This window comes from Pteropus medius, unplaced genomic scaffold, assembly GCF_902729225.1.
Source record: "Pteropus medius unplaced genomic scaffold, Ma_sr-lr_union100, whole genome shotgun sequence".
Taxonomy (NCBI): Eukaryota; Metazoa; Chordata; class Mammalia; order Chiroptera; family Pteropodidae; genus Pteropus; species Pteropus medius.
The window spans coordinates 1,073,080-1,092,754 of NW_024351730.1; the positions used below are offsets into that span (position 1 = coordinate 1,073,080).

The 19,675-nt window shown below is 39.9% G+C and overlaps 2 protein-coding genes and 1 pseudogene across 23 annotated transcripts in view; 1 reads left to right on the forward strand and 2 right to left on the reverse strand.

Moving 5' to 3' along the window:
- The window catches only part of NSUN7 (NOP2/Sun RNA methyltransferase family member 7), a 65,842-nt gene extending 56,797 nt beyond the window's left edge, over window positions 1-9,045 (forward strand). The window contains exons 10-11 of the mRNA XM_039845066.1: window positions 8,263-8,333; window positions 9,004-9,045. Coding sequence (XP_039701000.1) covers window positions 8,263-8,287 — 25 coding nt within the window. The 3' untranslated portion in view covers window positions 8,288-8,333; window positions 9,004-9,045. The remainder of the gene's footprint in view (window positions 1-8,262; window positions 8,334-9,003) is intronic.
- The window catches only part of APBB2 (amyloid beta precursor protein binding family B member 2), a 336,396-nt gene that overhangs the window by 26,327 nt on the left and 290,394 nt on the right, over window positions 1-19,675 (reverse strand). The window lies entirely within an intron of this gene.
- Window positions 6,604-6,722, reverse strand: LOC120588463 (uncharacterized; annotated as a pseudogene).

The window sequence follows — 19,675 nt, forward strand, 5'->3', positions numbered from 1 at the left end:
TCTCAGATTAGATGGTCTAGGAATCACCTAGTACTCAGATTTCTATCAGAAAAGGATTTGTTAGGAGCTTCGCCTCCTACTAAAAAGATCGGTAGGTGGTAATTCTTTGAACCACTTTTGATATATACCAAATGTTTTTAGTTTTTATTCTTTTGCTTTAAATTTTATTTTATTATTAATTTCAAGTATACAGTACATTGGTTAGACATTTGTATAGTTTATAAAACGATCCCCCTAATTGCTCGTTCTCTCTTCTGGCTTGCCACCTAGCCATATTAATGCTAACTGCACTCCCTATGCCGTGCTCCCCATCCCCATGACCATCTATCAACCTCGAATTTGTACTTCTTTAACCCTTCACTCCATTCTCCCAGACCCCTAACGCCCCTCCCCTCTGGCCATCACCAGATTATCCTTTATATTTGTGAATCTATTTTTGGTTAGTTTGTTCTTTTGTTCTTTAGATTCTGCATATAAATGAAATATGGTATTTATCTTTCTCTGATTTATTTCACACAGCATAATAACCTCTAGTTCCATCTATGTCATTGCAAATGGTAGGATTTCATTTTTTTAATGGTTGAGTAATATTCCATTGTATATATGACCCATAACTTCTTTATCCAATCGTCTGTTGATGGGCATTTAGGTTGCTTCCATATCTTGGCTATTGTAAATTGTGCTGCCATGAATACTGGGGTGCACAGATCCTTACGAATTATTGTTTTGGTTTTCTTTGAATAAATACCCAGAAGTGCAATTGCTGAGTCAAAAGGTATATCCATTTTTAATTTTTTGAGAAACCTCCAGACTGTTTTCCATAGCGACTGTACCAATCTGCAATCCCACCAACAGTGTATGAGGGTTTCCTTTTCTTCACATCCTCGCCAACACCTGTTTTTCTTTGATTTATTAATGATAGCCATTCTGACAAGTGTGAGCTGATATCTCATTGTGGTTTTAATTTGCATTTCTCTGATGGTTAGTGACCATGAGCATCTTTTCATATGTCTATTAGCCATCTGTATTTCCTTTTTGGAGAAATATCTGTTCAGGTCTTCTACTCACTTTTTAATTGGATTGTTTTTTTTGTTGTTGTTGAGTAATATGAGTTCTTTATATATTTTGGATATTAACCCCTTATCAGATGTATCATAAGTGAATATCTTCTCCCATTCAGTTGGTTGTCTTTTCGATTCATTGATGGTTTCTTTTGCTGTGCAAAAAGTTTCAGTCTGATGTAGTCCCATATATTTATTTTTTCTTTTGTTTCCCTTGCCTGAGGAGATATGTCCGAAAATAAATTACTAGTAGCAATATCAGAGAGATTACTGCCTATGTTTTCTTTTAGAAGTTTTATGGTTTGGGGGCTTACATGTAAGTCTTTAATCCATTTTGAGTCTATTCTTGTATATGGTGTAAGAAGATGATCCAGTTTCATTTTTTTTTTTGCATATATCTGTCCAATTTTCCCAGCACCATTTATTTTAGAGACTGTCTTTACCCTATTGTATATTCTTGCCTCCTTTAGTTTTTTATTCTTAATGAAAAGCTTATGCATAGTGTATGGCAAAAACATTGCCCAATAACCTTAAATCTAGAGTCTTGAGAATACAATATTTTTCTTTCGTGTATAATTATTATTGGAGCCTTGGATATTTTAAATCAGACCCATTACTAGTGATTCGCCTAAGGAAATAACATCAATACGTAGCCACCGTGGTTTTCCCCGAAGGCAGAACTTGGAAAAATGACATTACAAACTTTTAGCAAGGTTAATTCTTTTGGGGTTAATAGACATGCTTGATTTAAGTGTCAAAGTGAAAATAGGGACTTTAGAGTGATCTTTGAAATGTCATTTAAAAAATGCAAAAGAGTCACAGTGGCAGCCGCTACACCAATTTGACACCTTATAAATTTGCCAGGGAAAAAACATCAGCCCAAAGCTGTGCTTCTGCCTGAGACACACTATTCTGAGAGTGGAGAAGGCTAAATTTAGAGTTGGGCACAAGCTTACTCCCTTCTCATAGTACAAGATGCNACAACAGCCTGTAAATCTGTAAGGGGAGTTGGAGTTCCAACAGAGATAAGAGTGGAGCTGAGTATCTAAAGTGATATAAGGTTATTGAAATTCAAGACACACTCTTCTAAACAAAGGACTTTCTCATGCCATTGGAGAGAAGCCACAATAGTTACCACTCAGCTTACTAATGAGGGAGACAAGGATATTTGAGAGCAACCAGGAAATGAGTATTTTTTAAAACTCCATTTTCTGAGAGCGCACAAATTAACGAGTGTCTGCCCTCATCTGTTTTGTATTACAGTTAACAAAAACCAACAACCTTGCTTCTCTGAATATTTAAGTGAAAAGAGAATTCACTCACAACTTATATTTAGTTCTCAAATGAGAAATAACTCATGCCATGTTATGATTTCACAGTGTAATGTTTAGAGTATGATCAGAGGCTAAAATTATGTAAGTTATACCTGAATTGTGAAACCGTGGGCTCCATTCCTTCCTGAAAGGTGAGATGGTAAAACAAAACAAAAAATACTTGATAGCCAGAAGGCTCCTATCTGACAAGGCACAAGAATGAGTGAAAGTTTAAAGACTTTGATACAAAGGAGGGAAGGTGACAGCTCTCTACACTGGGAAAGTGTTCCATGTGAGAAGTGCCATGAGGGCACAAACCACTGGCAAAGTACAGACAAGACTCGCGGTTAAAACAACGGTGAGCCTGTGAGTGAATTCTCTTCAACTCTATGCGCCTGGCCATGTGGAGGGCCTCCTGTGGACAAGGCACATGCTTATATCAGATTCTAAATTTTCAAGAGAATTTAAGATATAACTATATATCCAATCCCATTTCTTTGTGCAGATAAAAGGAATACTAGTGTAACTCACAGAAAAAGAAAAGATATTTGGCCTTTGTTTGAATTTTGGAAACTTCCATATAGATACAAGTATTCCTAATATTCTGTAAACTCACAATACTTAAGCAAAAACAGATGACAACACTAGGATGACTGATTGCCAATAATAAAATAATAGCAGCGGCTCCCATTACTGAATCTGCTTCTTCACCTAGGTTCTGCTCTTGGTGCGCGTTATGGCCAAGCCACACAGTAACCCAGCAGGGGAACCATTTCATGGCTCTCATTTTTCAAATGAGGAATCTAAGGTTCAGGGAACCTTTAAGTTAACATGTTCAAAACCCCCAAAGCTAATAAATGGTGGATCCACAAATGGAGCACAGTCTGCTTGACCTGTCTCTTCTTTGTGCTGTGTTTTTGGGGCACCTGGCACTTAGGACTGTCTCCCTCTCAATTAATGGGCTCCTCACGACCTCACCCCTAGATACAGAGAGGTGGCTTCAGCTCTCTGCTCCTGTCTCTGTCCCTATTAGATTTCTGGTTCCACCACTGCTGGATCTGGTGACAAAAATTAAGTGCCGTGTTCGATCTAAGTAATTTTCCAAGGCAAAGGCTGAGGATTTCACCCTTTCCACAGTGACCTCTTATCCTGTTGCTTCCTGCTTATGAACCCCCTTCCCCTGAACTCCCCATCTATCTCTCTGAACTCACTTCCTGCCTTTCTCACACCTGATGGGCTTCAGCCACACTCAGATCCTTCAGTTCTCCAGCACACACAGGCCTGTTTTCACCTTGGGGCCTTTGCTCCCTCTTCTTGCTGCGTGGATTGCTTATTCCCCCAGGTCTCCCATGGAGGACCCCTCCTTATCACCACCACTCCCAAAAGAACCATCTGGACCATTCAGTCACTGACAACACTTGCAGCCATCTAAAACTACCTTGCTTATTTGTTTATTGTCCTCCTTCCTTCTCTCCCATGAAAGAGTAAAGTTTGCCTTGTTCACTCACTACTGCCTGGCACATAGTAGGTAATCAAAAATATTTTTGAATGATTGAATAAATAGCTCAAAAGAGTAGACAAAGGACTTTCCACCTTATTCCTGATCATGCTGGTAAGAACCTGAGGGAACGAATCCCAGAATAAGGAGTTGGTTGGATTTCTTTTTCTCCTGCTACTATTTATCAGAGACAGCATTTTAAAAAATGGCTTTAGCTCATTTTTTGTTTTCGTGTCATCTAAAACAATGTTAATAAGACATATTTTTCATCTCAATGGGTAGGAGGCAAGTTCTGTGAAGATTATTAATCTCTTGTGACTCTGAAAGCAAAGCAAATCTATACTATGATCATCTCCTGCAAAAACAATATTGTTTCCGGAGCCCCTACTAGATTCCTCCTTTAGAACATCAGTCTAAATGAAAAACAAGTCTCCTACTCCTGAAGAAATCAATATATACATTTCCCTTGAATACGGATTTCTATCAAGATTTACCAACTCCTCAGATAATTTTCTTCATAATTGTAGTCTTAAAAAGGAAAATCTTTGTGTATCATTTAGGGAAAAGTCCCCAGACAATGCATTTCCACACAGGCTGAGGCAGAGAAGTAGGAAGAGCTGTACTCTAAGGCAGCACAGAACACCCCCGTGCTCCCAGAGGTACCGCTTGACATTAGTAGGAGTTAACTTCTTGATACAAGGTGAAAGACTATACATTTTTCCTATTCAGAAAGGTTACTTTTTACATGCAGCTAGTCTCCTTGTTTCCAAATCTTTTTTTTCCATCAAATATGATAAGAAATCTTTTTTAAAAAGCCTCACAATTCCATCATAGTAGCATCCTATTTTTACTGTCTGAATTTATTTTCATTTTATGGTCCATATTGTCCATGCTTGTTCATATTTAACAAATAAACATACCATTTTGAAGAAGCTCAAGTGTGGGCTTGGGATGTTCAAACAATGGTTTGCCATAGAACAGCCCAATCTTCCAGGAATTCTCTTTAGAGCGTGGTTTTCAGAATACCACAAAGCTGGCCTGAGGTGACAGAGCTTTCTTATTCTCAAAGGACAAGGTCCTTATTTCAGTTATCACTGTGTTCCATTCAGGTTCTTTAAATCAGGGGTTGCAAATTATGGCCCCCAATCACAAACCATCTGCCCCGGGACTGTTTTTTATAAATAAGGTGTCACTGGAACATAACTACACTCATCCACTTACCAATGTCCACGGCTGCTCCTATGCACAATGACTACAATGACAGAGCTGAGTAGTGAACAGAGGCCATATGGCCCACAAAGTCGCGAATATTTAATATCTGGGCTTTTAAAGAAAATGCAGAACCCTGCTTAGGGGTGCAATATACAATGTGGACAAACACCAAGATTAGGGCCATGAAATAATTTGTGAAGCCCAGTTCAAAATGAAAATGCAAGGCTCCGTGTGAAAAAATTATTAAGAATTTCAAGGTGGTAATAGCAGAGCATTAAAACAAGTGTGCACTATGTCTAGTGTGACTGGCTGAGATGGTGGAATAATCTTTGTCACAGGTGACAAATTCCAGGTCCAGATAGAGGCAGGAACAAGAATTCTTCTAATTTGTAGCTTCTTTAGAACCAAAGCACCTGCTCAACTGAGATCTTACATGAATGTCAATGTGGAGAACCAGAATCAATGTGGAGCTCTGCCCTATTTGTTTCATTCAAGAAGGTCACTAGCAGACTATGACCCTTTTAAGAACGTTTAAAGAAGGCCGGGAAAAAAACACACACACACACGACTCCTTGAAAACAGCACTTTCATGTAACCTGGAAAACAGATGCATGCTTTGACTTGACAGAATCAGGCCAAATCAGCCCCAATTGTCAACTGTGCTCTCTGCAGCTGCTTTTCCTCTATCATAATTATTTAAACTGTCATAATTTATTCATCCCTAGAAGAGTTTACATGTTCTATGGTAACCAGTCCAGGTTTCCAGATCAAAAGGGCTGGCAGCCTGTCACTTCTGCCCCTTCTCATCTGCCTAAAATTCTGACTGCAGAAGGAATATTTTCTGTGTCAATATTTTTTTGCAAGACCAAACCAAAGTTAGTTTCAACAAGAAAGTTCCCTGACAAAGATAGTGTAAGCTTTCAAGTACACAAATCTTAAGATAGAAGGAGGGTGCAACAAATCCTATCAGAAACCAAATATTTCATTTCTTTACTTTATAGATACAACAAAATGGCTTTTCTAGCTCACAAAATGCTCAGTGAATTTCTGCAAAGTTACTAGGAATTTTATTCTTTCTTATTTAAAATATATATGGAACAAGTTTTATTTATGACAGAATATCAGTTGTTGGAATCATGTAGGATGTTTCATAAATATTTAACTTCAAATGCAATTGTCAATGGTTTCTTATAAAACCAGGAGAAAAGGTGGAATCCATAATTCCATAAAGATTAAAGCCTAAACCTGTCTTCTTTCTTATTTGACCCTTTAGTTTTATGACAGAACACAGAAAATGCTCACAGGTGTGATAATCAGTTGAGAAGGATAGTCAGGGCACCGAAGGGTGAAAATGTCAGAAAAATGGCAAAATGAATAGCATTTGCTCATCCACACTGGAGAATAAAACAAAATTAAGTTGAGGTCTTATTTTTTTTTTGGCAAGTCAACCCTTGGTTGACCTCACAGGTTGCAAGGACCTTGTCAGTTTACAATCCCTTATTTTTATTTATTTTTTAACGCTTAACAGCACCTGGTCTTCCTAGGTGGTCTCTCATCCAAGTACTAACCAGGCCCGACCCTGCTTAGCTTCTGAGATCAGACGGGATCGGGCTTGTTCAGGGTAGCATGGCCGTAGACAAGTTGAGGTCTTGATACAACATAAATTGAAAATGAGTTGCTTCATTGCTTAATTATCCTTATACAGTCATTATTTCAATTAATACGTATTTCTAGCAGAAATAATAAATCTACAATTCCGGGTATGGTCCTAGATTCTTTTTCCTGCAGATTCTACACCAAGTCCTGCCAGTTCACTCTCTACAACCTGCTTCTCTTCATCTCCTCTACCACTACTTTGATCTTTCCTAGACCAGGAAATGCTAACTGGTCCCCAGCTGCCACCTCTGCTCCTGACATTCATTCCCCTTAACAGCATTCACTGAGATCTTTTTAATGAAATAAATCATTTCATTAATTGAAATTGATACCACCCTTCAAAGGCTTCTCATGGCATTAACAATAGCTAAACTTTCAACCATAGTCAAAAAGCCCTGTAGGATCTTATTCCCAACTACCTCTTCCACCTCAGTGCATCCCACTGGCCTCCTCGCTCTTGGTTTCAGCTTCGATGACCTCCTTTCAGATCACTGAACATGCTGAGAACTCCTCTTCTTCAGACCTTCCTACTTGCTTCCACATGCCCAGCTCCTTTTCAACTTCCAAGCTCAGTTCAAATGTCACCTCTTAGGATGGGCTCCCTCTTGGTGGCCCCGGTATCTACTCAGCTACTTTCTGTTGCATTGTGTTGTTGATTGTCTTCATGGCATGTATCCAAATCTGTATCATTGTGCTTCTAAATTGTTTTTCTGGCTTATCTCCTGCCTCTTTGAACCTTGTATCTCACGTACCTCACAAGATGTCTGACACATAGCTGTTCCATATGTGCCGAAAAGCAAATTAATCTATAAATTTCAAGTACATGTGATGGTCATAGTTAAACCCTAAATTTAAAAATATTTTCATCTACCTTCATTCATCTGCCCATTCGACAATTCAATTATTTGTGGAGAGTATCCTATGCCAGGTAGTATGTTAGGACTAGTGAAATCCAAAGGTCTAAGAATTTCTCAAAAATGTTACATTTTTTGTTTAAAAACAGGCACTTAGAAAAGAACAAGTTACACTGCTATTTAGTATGTTTTCATGTGACCCTAGAGATTTGTAGATTGAAAACTCAGAATAGTAAGAAATTATGTGTCACCAGTACTCTCCCCCAAACCCACGAAAAATAGAGTAAATCAGGGGTTTTCCAACTGTGTTCCAGATCTCTAAACCTAGGACTCACCTCTTCACGCTTGGGAGACTACGGGCAGATGTAAAGCTTTGCTCATCAGTGGTACAGAATGAAATTCATTTCTCTGAGAGGTTGTTCAAGATGAAACTGTTGAAGTGAGACTAGGAGACTGCATGATGGAGAGTTTTCAAAACAGACTGAAATTACCACATCCAAATAAACAATGCCACTGCTCAAACTCTTTAGAACTTAGTTTCTGGCCCTGTTTGCAAGTCCTACTACCCTCCTTTAAGAGGTATCCATGATCAAGGTAAGAGGTTCAAGAAAACAATTCCAGTGCACAACGACCCACTGGTCTGATTAATACCTCACATTGCTTCCCAGGTATGCTTCAGTTCAGAGGACCTGAAATGGGCCCTATGCCAACACAGTGTGAGCTCCAAGAAAGCAAAAAGGTACTTGTTACATTTACCATTTAATCATCACTGTCAATGCCCAGTACATAGTAGGTATTAAATAAATACTTGTTATATAAATTATTCCCATTGCTCAAAAGCTAGGACCTGCTAGCATGACAGAACTCATAAATAGCTGTCAGAAAGATGGGGTTCCTGACCAAACCAGCATATAGCCCTTGCCTTCACTCTGAGCCTCACTCACCGTGCCAAGAACAATGGCCCCTTCTTCATCAATAATGGTTGATGCTTTGTGGAAAGTCTTACTCCCATAAAGCTTTTTATTTTAACGCTATATTTTGGCCAATGCAGCCATAGCTTTAAAAAAAATTACAAAGTTTACAAATACACAGTTAGGGTTGTTTTCTTCACAATATGTTATGCTTCTAACTTTTTGGGAAAGGTCCTGGGACACCTCAAGATTCCTTTCACAAAATAACTAAAAGGCAGTAGCAAAGATCTGAATTTTACAAAGAAAACTTATAAACTGCTTTTGTGTCAGAGCGAACCTGGAGGGCAGACTGACTGCTCAACGGTCTAAGAAAACCAAAACGAACAACATGAGGAAGGCAGTCAGAACCCACTGTTCATGATACAAGTCAAAGCAAGGCTGTAGCTGCTGTTAAAAAAAGACTAATGGATCCATCTTCCTCTATCTTCTCCCACCCAGGACAGTAATGAAGACTCACAGCTAAGAATTAAATTAGGGAATCGACAAATGTGCCTTCTTACAATACCGGTACAAGAAACAGAAAAGGTACATATTCCCTGAGAATCCAATAAAGCATTTCATTAAATATTTAAATCATGTTTTTCTTATTAAAAAAAAAAAAAGACCCCCCCTTTTCAATGCCAAGAGTAAGCATGTGGAAAGTTGGGTGCTTTTCTACATTCTGGGAATTTGAGACATTTTCTTACATGAAGTTACACTAATATTCTAAATCCTATAACAAAATTATTTGAAAATGCAGTCTTTCTACACCTAAGGACATTGCTTTTAATAAAAAAAATCAGATTACCCAGATCCTATGATTTCTCACTCCTAATAGACAAGAAGACGTAAATGTGATTCACCAGAGGGCATGTGAGATAAATGCACTCATTTACTCAATCCTGTAACACTGGCCACAACAGAAATGCCCAGTGCAGACCATCTGAACAAGCCACCACAGAACAGCTTTCTGCTGTGCTGGTAAATTGGCATCAAAAGACTTCTCTCCCTTCCCCCCATTTCACGCAATCCTCGTTCTTTCCTCCGTCGAGGCAGAAAGACCCCTCCTCAGCCATCTGGGTCGCCCCGCACCGGGCCACTTCGCTAAGCGCCGATTCAGAGGAAGGAGGGCGCAGCCTTTGTCCCGCGAGTCTCCTGGGCCCACCTCGCCAGACTTGCGAGCGAGCTCGGGCTCCGTCCCGGTTCGTTACCTCTGCACGCACCCGCAGACAAAGGGCGCAGCCCTTCCCCAAGTTCCTCACCTTGGTCTCCCAGGGCTTGGCGGGGATGCCGCCCCGGACGCTGAGAAGAGGCCGGGGCCCCAGCACCCGCTAGCTCACAGCGGCCGCTCACACCAGCAGCGCGTTCTTCGAGTTGAAGCGAGCGGCGTCCGCGCCTCCGGGCGTGCGACCCGCCCTCGCTCCCCGCCCGCCGCCGCCGGTTGGCTGCTGGAGAGGCGCGTGGGACTCCGCCCCGCCTACTCCGCCCCGCGTCCCCGCCAGATGCCCGGGTGCTCCCAGCTGCCAGGGGTCGGGCCCGGGGCGAGCAAAGAGAAGGGCAGCATACCCCACCGCCAACAAACCCCTTCCTATGACGAACATTTCCCTTTCTGGACTCCCAGGACTTGGGAAGGTCATTCTAATTCCACAGAATCTCTTTAGAAAGTTGGCATTCCCGGGCCTGCGTTTCTGGTTTCTAATACGACCAAGCCTGAACGGTGCGGGGTGGAGGGTGGGGTGGGGTGGGGGGAGGTGGACAGGCGAGGGGCGATACTGCAACCCACAGTCAGAAAGCCTCTGCGATACCACCGTAAAGAAGAAGCGAACTGTAGTTTGATCAATCAGGCAGTAAGTTTTGAACTGAGCTGTAAGGTATTTCTCACGGATTCCCTGCCAGTTTACACGAAGCCCTTAACAATTGTTCACTCCTACACACCTTTCTCTGATCACCGACTCTCTTAAGGCGCCTTTTGTTTACAGCTGATCTGAAGCCAAGATGGCCCTGGCACCCCAACACTGTCATCTCCAGCTGAGAATTCGTATGCATGGAAGCAGAAAAGTGTCCACTTGGCCAAGGGACAGCATTTTAAATAAGAGTGCGTGAAAGCTACTGGCCAAAATAGAATTTGAAAGGAAAATCTAAGGTCTTTGACTATATACTGTGTGTGCATTGAAAGTATTTCTAATTGTTTCTGGGCAAGAGTTAAGTAATTTGAGCAATTAACAGTGAAATAGGCAAGGGACATCAGCCACATTTTTCGCTATATTCAAAGTTCCATACGCTCCTTTTAAAGGAAAACGAACAGAAAAACTAAATATACATGGAAAATCAAGGGTGTATGTAACTAGGAGGTCTTGTCTGAAATTAGTAAAACACATCACACTGGAAACTCTACTGTTCATGATTTAAAAGAGGATTAAATATCTACTCATTTGTTCAACACTTATTAAGCTCTTCCTAGGTGCCAGGCTCTGTGCTGATAATTTTATATTAGGCTTTTCTGGTTAATGGTTGTCTTTCAAAGCGAGGAGGGTCGAGTGTAGGGGGAGAAGGGCACAATTTCATTCATGGTGTATCTGAATCTATGAGTAGTGATATTGCAGTTATTCAGAAGAGTTGTTTACAATGAACTGCTCTGGCAACCACAATTGTTTGCAACGCATTCCAAATTGGAAGTGGGGGTGAGTGGGTTTGAAGCTTGGGTTCAGCAGCTGGAACAGACATCACCGAGTCTGGAGGCATGAACTGATTTCACAGGATTGCACCTGTCACCCTTTCAGAGGCTGCCTTTCCTTCCTTGCACATAATTCTAGTCAGTTTGGTTTTCTGATTCTCTACCTACCGCTGAGTAGAAGGAACAAATCAGATGGGGCTGCCAGATGCGCATGGGTGACAGCAGGGTATGACAGCTGAGAGTCTGCTAGCAGGAAAGTCATGCTTAACAAGTCCTGCCAACTCTACCTCTAACTGCTCTTTCAAACTTATCCCCCTCTCTCCAACTCCACTGCCACCACCCTAGTTCTAGTTGCTGTCTTCTCTTATCAAGATAGCTGCAGTGGTCTTATAACAGTCATCTCGTTTCCACTCTTGTCACTGACTGGCTAGTCTCATAGCCACACATGTGTTCCTTTGAAAAAACAAACCACACATCTGAGCATCCACGCTTCTGCTTTAAAACTCTATAATGGCTTTCCACTGACTGGAGATACACCTCCATAATCATTTTCAGAGTATCTAAAGACACTTGGGAGCGGGTCCCTCTTTTCTCTCTAGTCAACACTGCAACCACATTCCTTCCTCTTTCTCTCTGCTCCAGCCTCATCTTCTTCCAGTTTCCGGAACATGTCCAACTACTTCTGACCTCACAGCCTTTGCAATAACTGTTCCCTCCTCCTGAAATGCTCTTCACAGCACTACTCACCTGGCTAAGCCTCTCATCCTTTATATCTCAGTCCATTTCCATGGGAAGATCATCTTAACTGGCAGTACTCCCTCCCCCCACCCCCCAGCATCCCAGACTTCTCCTTCATAGGCCTTGTCTCCTTTCACTTTATGGTGAGTTTTATAAGTTTATAGTAGTGTCTGGTTTTGTTTCTGTATAGTAAGAAATTCAACCTTGACCAAATAGAGGTCTGGCCTTTGCCCTTGGCTTCTGGGAGATCTAAGACCATGGAATGCCATTCTTGATATCAGTGTTATTTACCTGGGGGTCTTGGGTCACACTAGATAGTCTCACAATGTGATTTAGGGTAGGTAGGGATTTTGGGTCATTTGGCATCAGTTTCACCTCTGGAGGGACAAGAGATTGAAACCAGCCATGTAGGCAGTCAACCATACCTTCATGGTGGAGCCCTAATTAAAATTCTGGACCCAAGGCTCTGATGAGCTTCCCTGGTTAGCAATACTCCATGCATATTGTCATACATCAATATTGGGAAAGTTATGCTTTCCATGACTCCATGGGGAAAGGACAACTGAAACTCCTTGTTTGGAACTTTTCTGGATTCTGCCCTATGCTGATTTTAATCTCTATCCTTTAGCTATAATAAACCATAACTGTAGTATAATAGCTTGCAGTAAGTTCTGTGAGTCCTAATAAACTGTAGAACCTAAAAGTGGTCTTGTGAACTTTTCCTCAGTGTATTTTCAGCAGCAAGCACATCTCCTGACACACAGTAAGTGCTTAATACATTTAATAATGATCAATAATAAATTAGTATTTTTCTATAGGAACTTTAAAAATGAGCATGCAGTCAGCATGTAATGGCTTTACAACTTCAAGAATAAATTTCTACTTTGCAAACTCCTACTTTTGAGTCAAGGTCCAGCTCAAATGTCACCTCTTCTATGAAGCCTTTCCCTACTTCCCAGGGCTTGCATTCTTGCCTTTGTGTTCTCTGGCCCATCGCTCTGCGTTCACAGCAGTCAGTGGTATTGAAACATCTGGTTTTGTGAAGACCCTATGTTAGGTGAACTCTGGATCCTAGCGTCAGGCCTGGTGCTTCTTACAAAGAGCAAGCACACAAAAGATTAAAAGCAATTGAAAAAAAAAAAAAAAGGTTTGGTTTATAGAAAATAGGTTCAGTTATCTGTGAAAATCTGGTACATATTACAGCTCATTCTCTAAAAAAATAGGGTAGCCGTTACTGTAGTAACTGAGTGTTCTAATGGTATTCTCTATTATTTCCTTTTCTTCATTCTAAAAGTAAAAATGTTCTTTAAAATTATTATCCACTTTAAAAGCCTGACATGCTTTAAAATAAAAATATGTAAGTAGATCATATTTTTAAAAAATCACCTCCCTAATTAGAATAAAATATTACAGTTTATTTACATTAATACATTCAGAAAATAAAAAAAGCCCCAACCACTAATCTTTCTCTCCTCCCTACAAGCCTCATTAAAAATTCGACCAGCATACCAATAATATATGATGTCCTCAAGTAGCACAGAAAAACCAATTTTATTTCCTTCAGGGCTGCATTTAAACTGGATAATAACTGCTATAATGTGTAACAGCCATAATCCAATTTCAATTTGTTTGATTAGATGAGTATAAATATTAAACAAGAAAGTCACAGGATTGTCATAACAATGGTCACACTGTTAACTCATTATAGAAAAAAGCATTTTAATTTGCTCCTAGAAAATATGCTGCCAGAAAAATATATAAAGATAAATTTGAACTATTCTTAGACAACATTCACAAATCTCCTTATATAACCTCACCCGAAGGTAAGAGCAGCTATGAACTCAGAGGCTACTTGAAACTCTCCCTGACTTTAGGATAAGAAAAACCTTTGAATGATTCTTAAATATTTGAGATTGTATTTAAACATTCCTTTTCATCACACTGCGTAATCACTGAGGACATCAAAGCAGCACCCGGGTCAGTGGTTCTTGAATTATAATGTGCATAATAACCATTAAAATGAAGATGCCAGGGTTTTACCCTCAAAGTATCAATCAATACTGCCTGACCCCCTGCTCTTTTCACATTAGCATCACCCCTTCGGATCCAAAGGATTCAGAGGCAGGTGGCCTGTGGACTGTACAAAGAAGGAGACTGGTACTCTGTGTGAGTGAAGGAAGTCAAGTGGTACAGATAAAGACACTGGACAATATAATGCTGTATCTCTTTCTGTGTCCCCCTACTAAATTCTGAGCTCCCTGAAGGTCAACTATGATTTATTCAGTTTTGTATCTTTATGGACCAGTTCAGCTTAATAAGTAAATGTATATTTATTAATAAATATGACAAATAAATAAATTTAAATTAATTAAGTTGATTTGTAGCAAAGTGTCATGTACCCACACTCATTCAAGACATCAGGAGAATTTACCAGGGGTGTTATTTCCCCAACTCACTTTAAAGGGTGTGTACCTGGTTGACTGCTCTTGGAGGAATCCACAACCTGTGTTTCCAAACAAACAAACAAACAAATACACTGCCCCACAAAGCTAATCAGATACAGCAGGAGCTTTGCTTGTACTCACATAAGGATGCAACTTTATTTTAAAAGACTCTCAGGTTTTAACATAGTATTCCTTTAATTCAACGCTAACAAATCTTTTTGAAAAAAAAAAAAATTCTTCTACCCAATAGCCTAAAGTCTTCTTGTTCTGCCCTGTAAAATACAAAATCTATTTATAACAAATGTGTACAACAAAAATTTTTGTAAGTGGAAGACATTGTCAAGCTCTAGGCAGGGGGCATGGATCATCTTTGTGCAATATTTAACAAACAGAACCTCCCACTAAACCAAAGACAGTAGTCAATTTGCAGGCATCCCTTGGACTAGAAAGAGATTCGACTTATCTTCCTTCCCCCATTTCACCCAACAGTTCTCATGTTCCCAACTGCTAGGTGATGGGAGGTGAGTATAAATCATTACCCTCTATGATTCCGAACCCCAGCAGAATCAGCAACAACACTCGATTCTTAAAGGGCATCTGCTCAACCATCTCCCTAGTCACCCCCCTGGCTTGCTATCTCCAGAAAGCAGAATTATGGGGAGGTGCAGGGACACTGAAAGCCTGAGGAAGAAGACAGAGCTGGGCTGACTTTGTGCCCACCCAGGTACAAAAATAAAGGGCCAAGGGAAATGCCTGCTGTCTGGCAACTTCCATGATTAAAATTAGAGAAAAACCATGTTTTTTTTTTTTATATTAGAAATTCAAGCTTACATTGATACTAAATCCATGGTTGGGAATGTAGAGGCAGGAGTATGAGGGTGGGGGTTGGCAAAGTGAAGCCAAGAGAAGTTCTTGGAAAATACTGTATTTTCTCTCACCTCTAGCCCTCCACTGATCTGGTTTCTGTCTCTATAGTTTAGCCTTTCCTGAAATGTCATATGAATGGAATCATATAAATAAATAGCTTTATGAACCTTGCATCTTTCACTTAGCATAACTGTTGAGTGTATCAGCAGTCCATTCCTTTCAACTGCTGAGGCTATCATAGTATGGAGGGACCGTAGTTTATCCACCTACCAGTTGATAGATATTTATGTTGTTTCTCATTTGGAGCAATTATGAGTAACACCAATAATGAGAAAACAAACAATCCAATTTTTCAATTGGCAAAAAATTTAAACAGTTACTTCACCCAAGAAGATATATGGTTTTCATAAACACATTAAAGATACTCAAGATCATTATTTGTTAGGAAAATGCAGATTAAAACCACTATGGTTTACTATGTCACATTTAGAATGCTGAAATAACAATAAAACCCCACAAAAAACCAAAAACTTTGCAACACCAAGTGGTGGTGAGGATACCGAGCAACTGGAACTCTCTTATGTTGTTGGTGGGAATGCAAAATGGTACAGCTTTTCTAAAAGTGGTCTGGCAGTTTCTTATAAAGTTAAACATACTGTTATCATACAACCCAGCAATCCTCCTCCTAGGTATTTATCCCAAAGAAGTGAAAACTTATGTTCACACAAAAACCTGTACATGAATGTTCATAGGAACTTTATTCATGGTTCATGATTAACTTCCCTTTTCAGATGTACAGGAAACTGTCTTTTACTAGGTTTCCTAAAACTCCTTTGGTTTATTCTAGTTTTCCAATGTTCACAGACCTGAGTATGTCAGGGATTTAAAAAAAAAAATAATTAGGAGATTACAAAATAGAACCCACTGGTGGTCACAAAACTTCATTCTTACAAACTTGCTACTGAGGCTGAATCCAGGGGAAAGCTCACCCTGTCACTGCCACGTATGGCACTGGGAAGCATAAAAAGACACAAGCTGGTGTACTATTTCTGTAGCATTGTAAAGCTACTAATTACTAACATTTGTGTAGCATTTCATATCTTCAGATATAAAAATTTCCTATCTTCAGATATGAACAAATGTCTGTTCATACCTATCATTTCATTACACCATTAGCCTTATTAAGTTGGCAATTATTATTATTACCATCTCCTTTTTACAGACAAAATAACTTAGAGAGAATGAAAATTTTCATTTTTAAAAGGTGAAGCCAGAACTTGAACCCAACTCTCATTTTTCAATCCTGCTCTTATTACAAATAAGTAAAACAAATAGAAAATAAAATATAGCACACATAGCAAGCTCATCATTTAGTGGGCAAGCTAAGACCAACTTGGATTTTCATCTGCCTAAATGCCCCACTGAGTTCATTCAATTAAAGTAAGTTCCACACAAAGATCACATATGAGGCTCATGTCCCACTTACCCTTATCTCTGGCACTTAGGGACTGCTTAACCTATAAAAATGTTCTTTGTCACAAACTGTATTCCTTTCATATATATTAGTTAATTATATTAATTAATTAACTCCTTAAGAAAAAAAAATACAAAAATATCTTCCTTTTGCAAATTTTGCAAAAAACCATGTGAACTTACTGGGCCTGGAAAGGGGTCCAAAATTTAAGCTTCATTATCATAATAGTAAATCCTCCTCTATGAACTGTCTTTCCCCCTTAGAGAAAGGAAAGCCATATACTTCAAATTGACTTCCTAGTAGAGAGTGGAGCCTTCTGGCTATGCAGAATGGTTATTTAAATCTGCCACCTCATGGCTTTCTCTTAAAGCTACAAGACTGAAAGCATTCTCGGCAATTTCCTTCTTCAGCCTAGAGCAGTGGTTTTCAAAGTGTGGCCCACTGATAAAATTAGCTTCACTTGGGAACTTGTTAGAAATACAAGTTCTCAGGCCCTACTCCAGATATATTGAATCAGAAACTTTGAAGATGGGACTCAGCTGTCTGTGCGCTACAAAGACCCACAGCTGATTCTGATGCATGCTCAAGTTTGAGCTTCATTGGTCTACAAGACCATAAATCCTTTCTCCACTCATGTAGAAAAATTTCTGAGGAAATGAGGAGAAACTACATTATTTAAGCAGGTTTTATTATTTCTCTCTAGGAACACAGCAATCTAATGGGCAATTTTAACTTTAAGCAATCCCATTTTTACAATTTCAAAAAAAGATGACATGTGAGATATGTCAGGATTAACCAGGAGAGAAGCAAATGCTCACAGCTCAGTCTACTTTGATGACTTCTGAGTGCAGTAATGGTAAATCAAACAAACTCATGACTTATTGAATAGAAAATGTATAAACACTCCTGATCCAGTCAGAAGGCTGAATTAGCAATTCTGAACTTCAAATCACCTTAGAAGTTGAATTACTTACCTCAAGCAAAATTCTTATTTCAAAGAGCAGTGAGTTCGACAAAATTGATCATTTGAAACACCAAAAATCCATTTTATTATTTTAGCCACTAAAGAGCTCTTACTTTAATATATAGGTCTTGTACAAATAAACTGCTTTGATTTGTCCCCTCACTGCTCTTCTTGGTAATCAAAGTTATACTTAGCCACTAATCACAACTTCTGATCAGCATTAGCTAACCAATGTTGCCACTCTGAATTGACATATTTTAATTCCCACCAAAAGTAAAGACCCTTAATGTTTTAGTTGGCCTGTGCATCTTTACATTGCACGAATTCATACTTTTTCCTTAGTCTTCTCATCCACAAAATGCAAATAAAATTTGCTTCCTAAAGTTGTTGTAAGAATTAAAATAAAAACAAACAGAACTAGATATAATGTAATTAGCACTGTATTTCACAAATGGTAAACACCCAAATATGGCAGTTACTATTCCTATGATTATTAATCAGGCTGTTTGAAATCTTGAAACGAGCTCTTTCGTGGACACTTGTTGGCTTTTCTGTCGGGGCCCCCTTTTCTTGGGGAATACCACACCACTCAAATCCATGTGGGAACAGCAGGCCCCAAACTGACAACTTCATGAAGTGAACTTGGCCAGTTAATTTGGACAAGGGTGGGCATCTGGTCTGGTAGGTTAGAATCTCTTTCCTCAGGAATTTGGAACTGAGAGACTACACTCAGACTGGCTGCAAAAGATATACACACAGTCATTTTCTACCATATGAAACAGAGAAAAGAATGAAGCCAAGAAGAGTTCATCCTGACACTACTTCAGGCCCTGTTCTGTCCTCAAGGCTTAGCCACCCCCTGCCTTGCGGTTCCAGAAGATGACCACATCATCTTTTGCTTAAGGTCATTCAAATTGTTTTCTGCTGCTTGTAATCAATGTTCTTTAACAGCTCTAACCCCTACTGTGGTAGGATCCCCCTTACCCCATAAAGTCTGAAGTCAGTCCCCATTTCTGTAGTCTATGACTCCAAAAACAATCACTCTGTTTCCTCAGCAGAAATCCAAGAAGACTATCTTCCAATATGTGGGAATCCAAAAAGGAAAGGCAATACGCTGTAAATTCAGCGTAATTAGGGCTGAAGATACCAGACCATCCAAAGGCTGGGAGAAGGAGAGGAGGAGTGAAAAGGATTTTACAGATCAGGAAAGTGAGACCTAGATTCTGGTTATTTCACCTCCTAAGTCTCAGTTTCCTTCGGAGTTTCCTTTGAAGTATATGAGACAATGTTGACAACAGTGGCAGCAACTACAACAATAATAACGACAGTAAATGCTTGCCTAATCTTTAATAGTCAGGGCACAACCAGGAAAACAAGAGGAAATTTAATGGAATTGGTGATCTAGGTGATCAGAGTTAAAAAGCAAACAAGAGCCAGTGAGGCTCTCAAAGATTACTAAACCGCAGGAAGGGCCCAAACGGGGCGGGTGGTAGAACCAAGGCCTTGAGGTCAAGGCCACCCAGAGAAGCACAGCCAGGAGGCCCACGGAGGGGAGAGAAACCCTGGCGTCTCCTTCCTCTAGCCTTCAGCACCTCCCAGTGACCAAACCCAGGCAGAGCCTGGAAACAGCCCACTGGAATCAGAAGCCAGCAGGGGAGAACTAGAAATGGAAAAGAGGGCAAAAAGGACTAGTGTACTTACTAGATATGTACCAGAGCCTGTTCTCAACTCTTAGCAAGAGCAACCCTGTTACTCCTAGGAGGTAGGCAATGATATCCGATGAGGAAACTGAGGCACAGAGATGGTTATATAACTTGCCCAGGAACACATAAATAGTGAGTGGCAGGGCTGGGATTCAAATCAAATGTCTTTCTTTCAGAGGTGTGGCAAACAAAACCAAAATGCCACATCGTTACAAGCATTATGTGTCTGTTGTTTAGACAATGCAAATGCTTTAAATATTGCATACT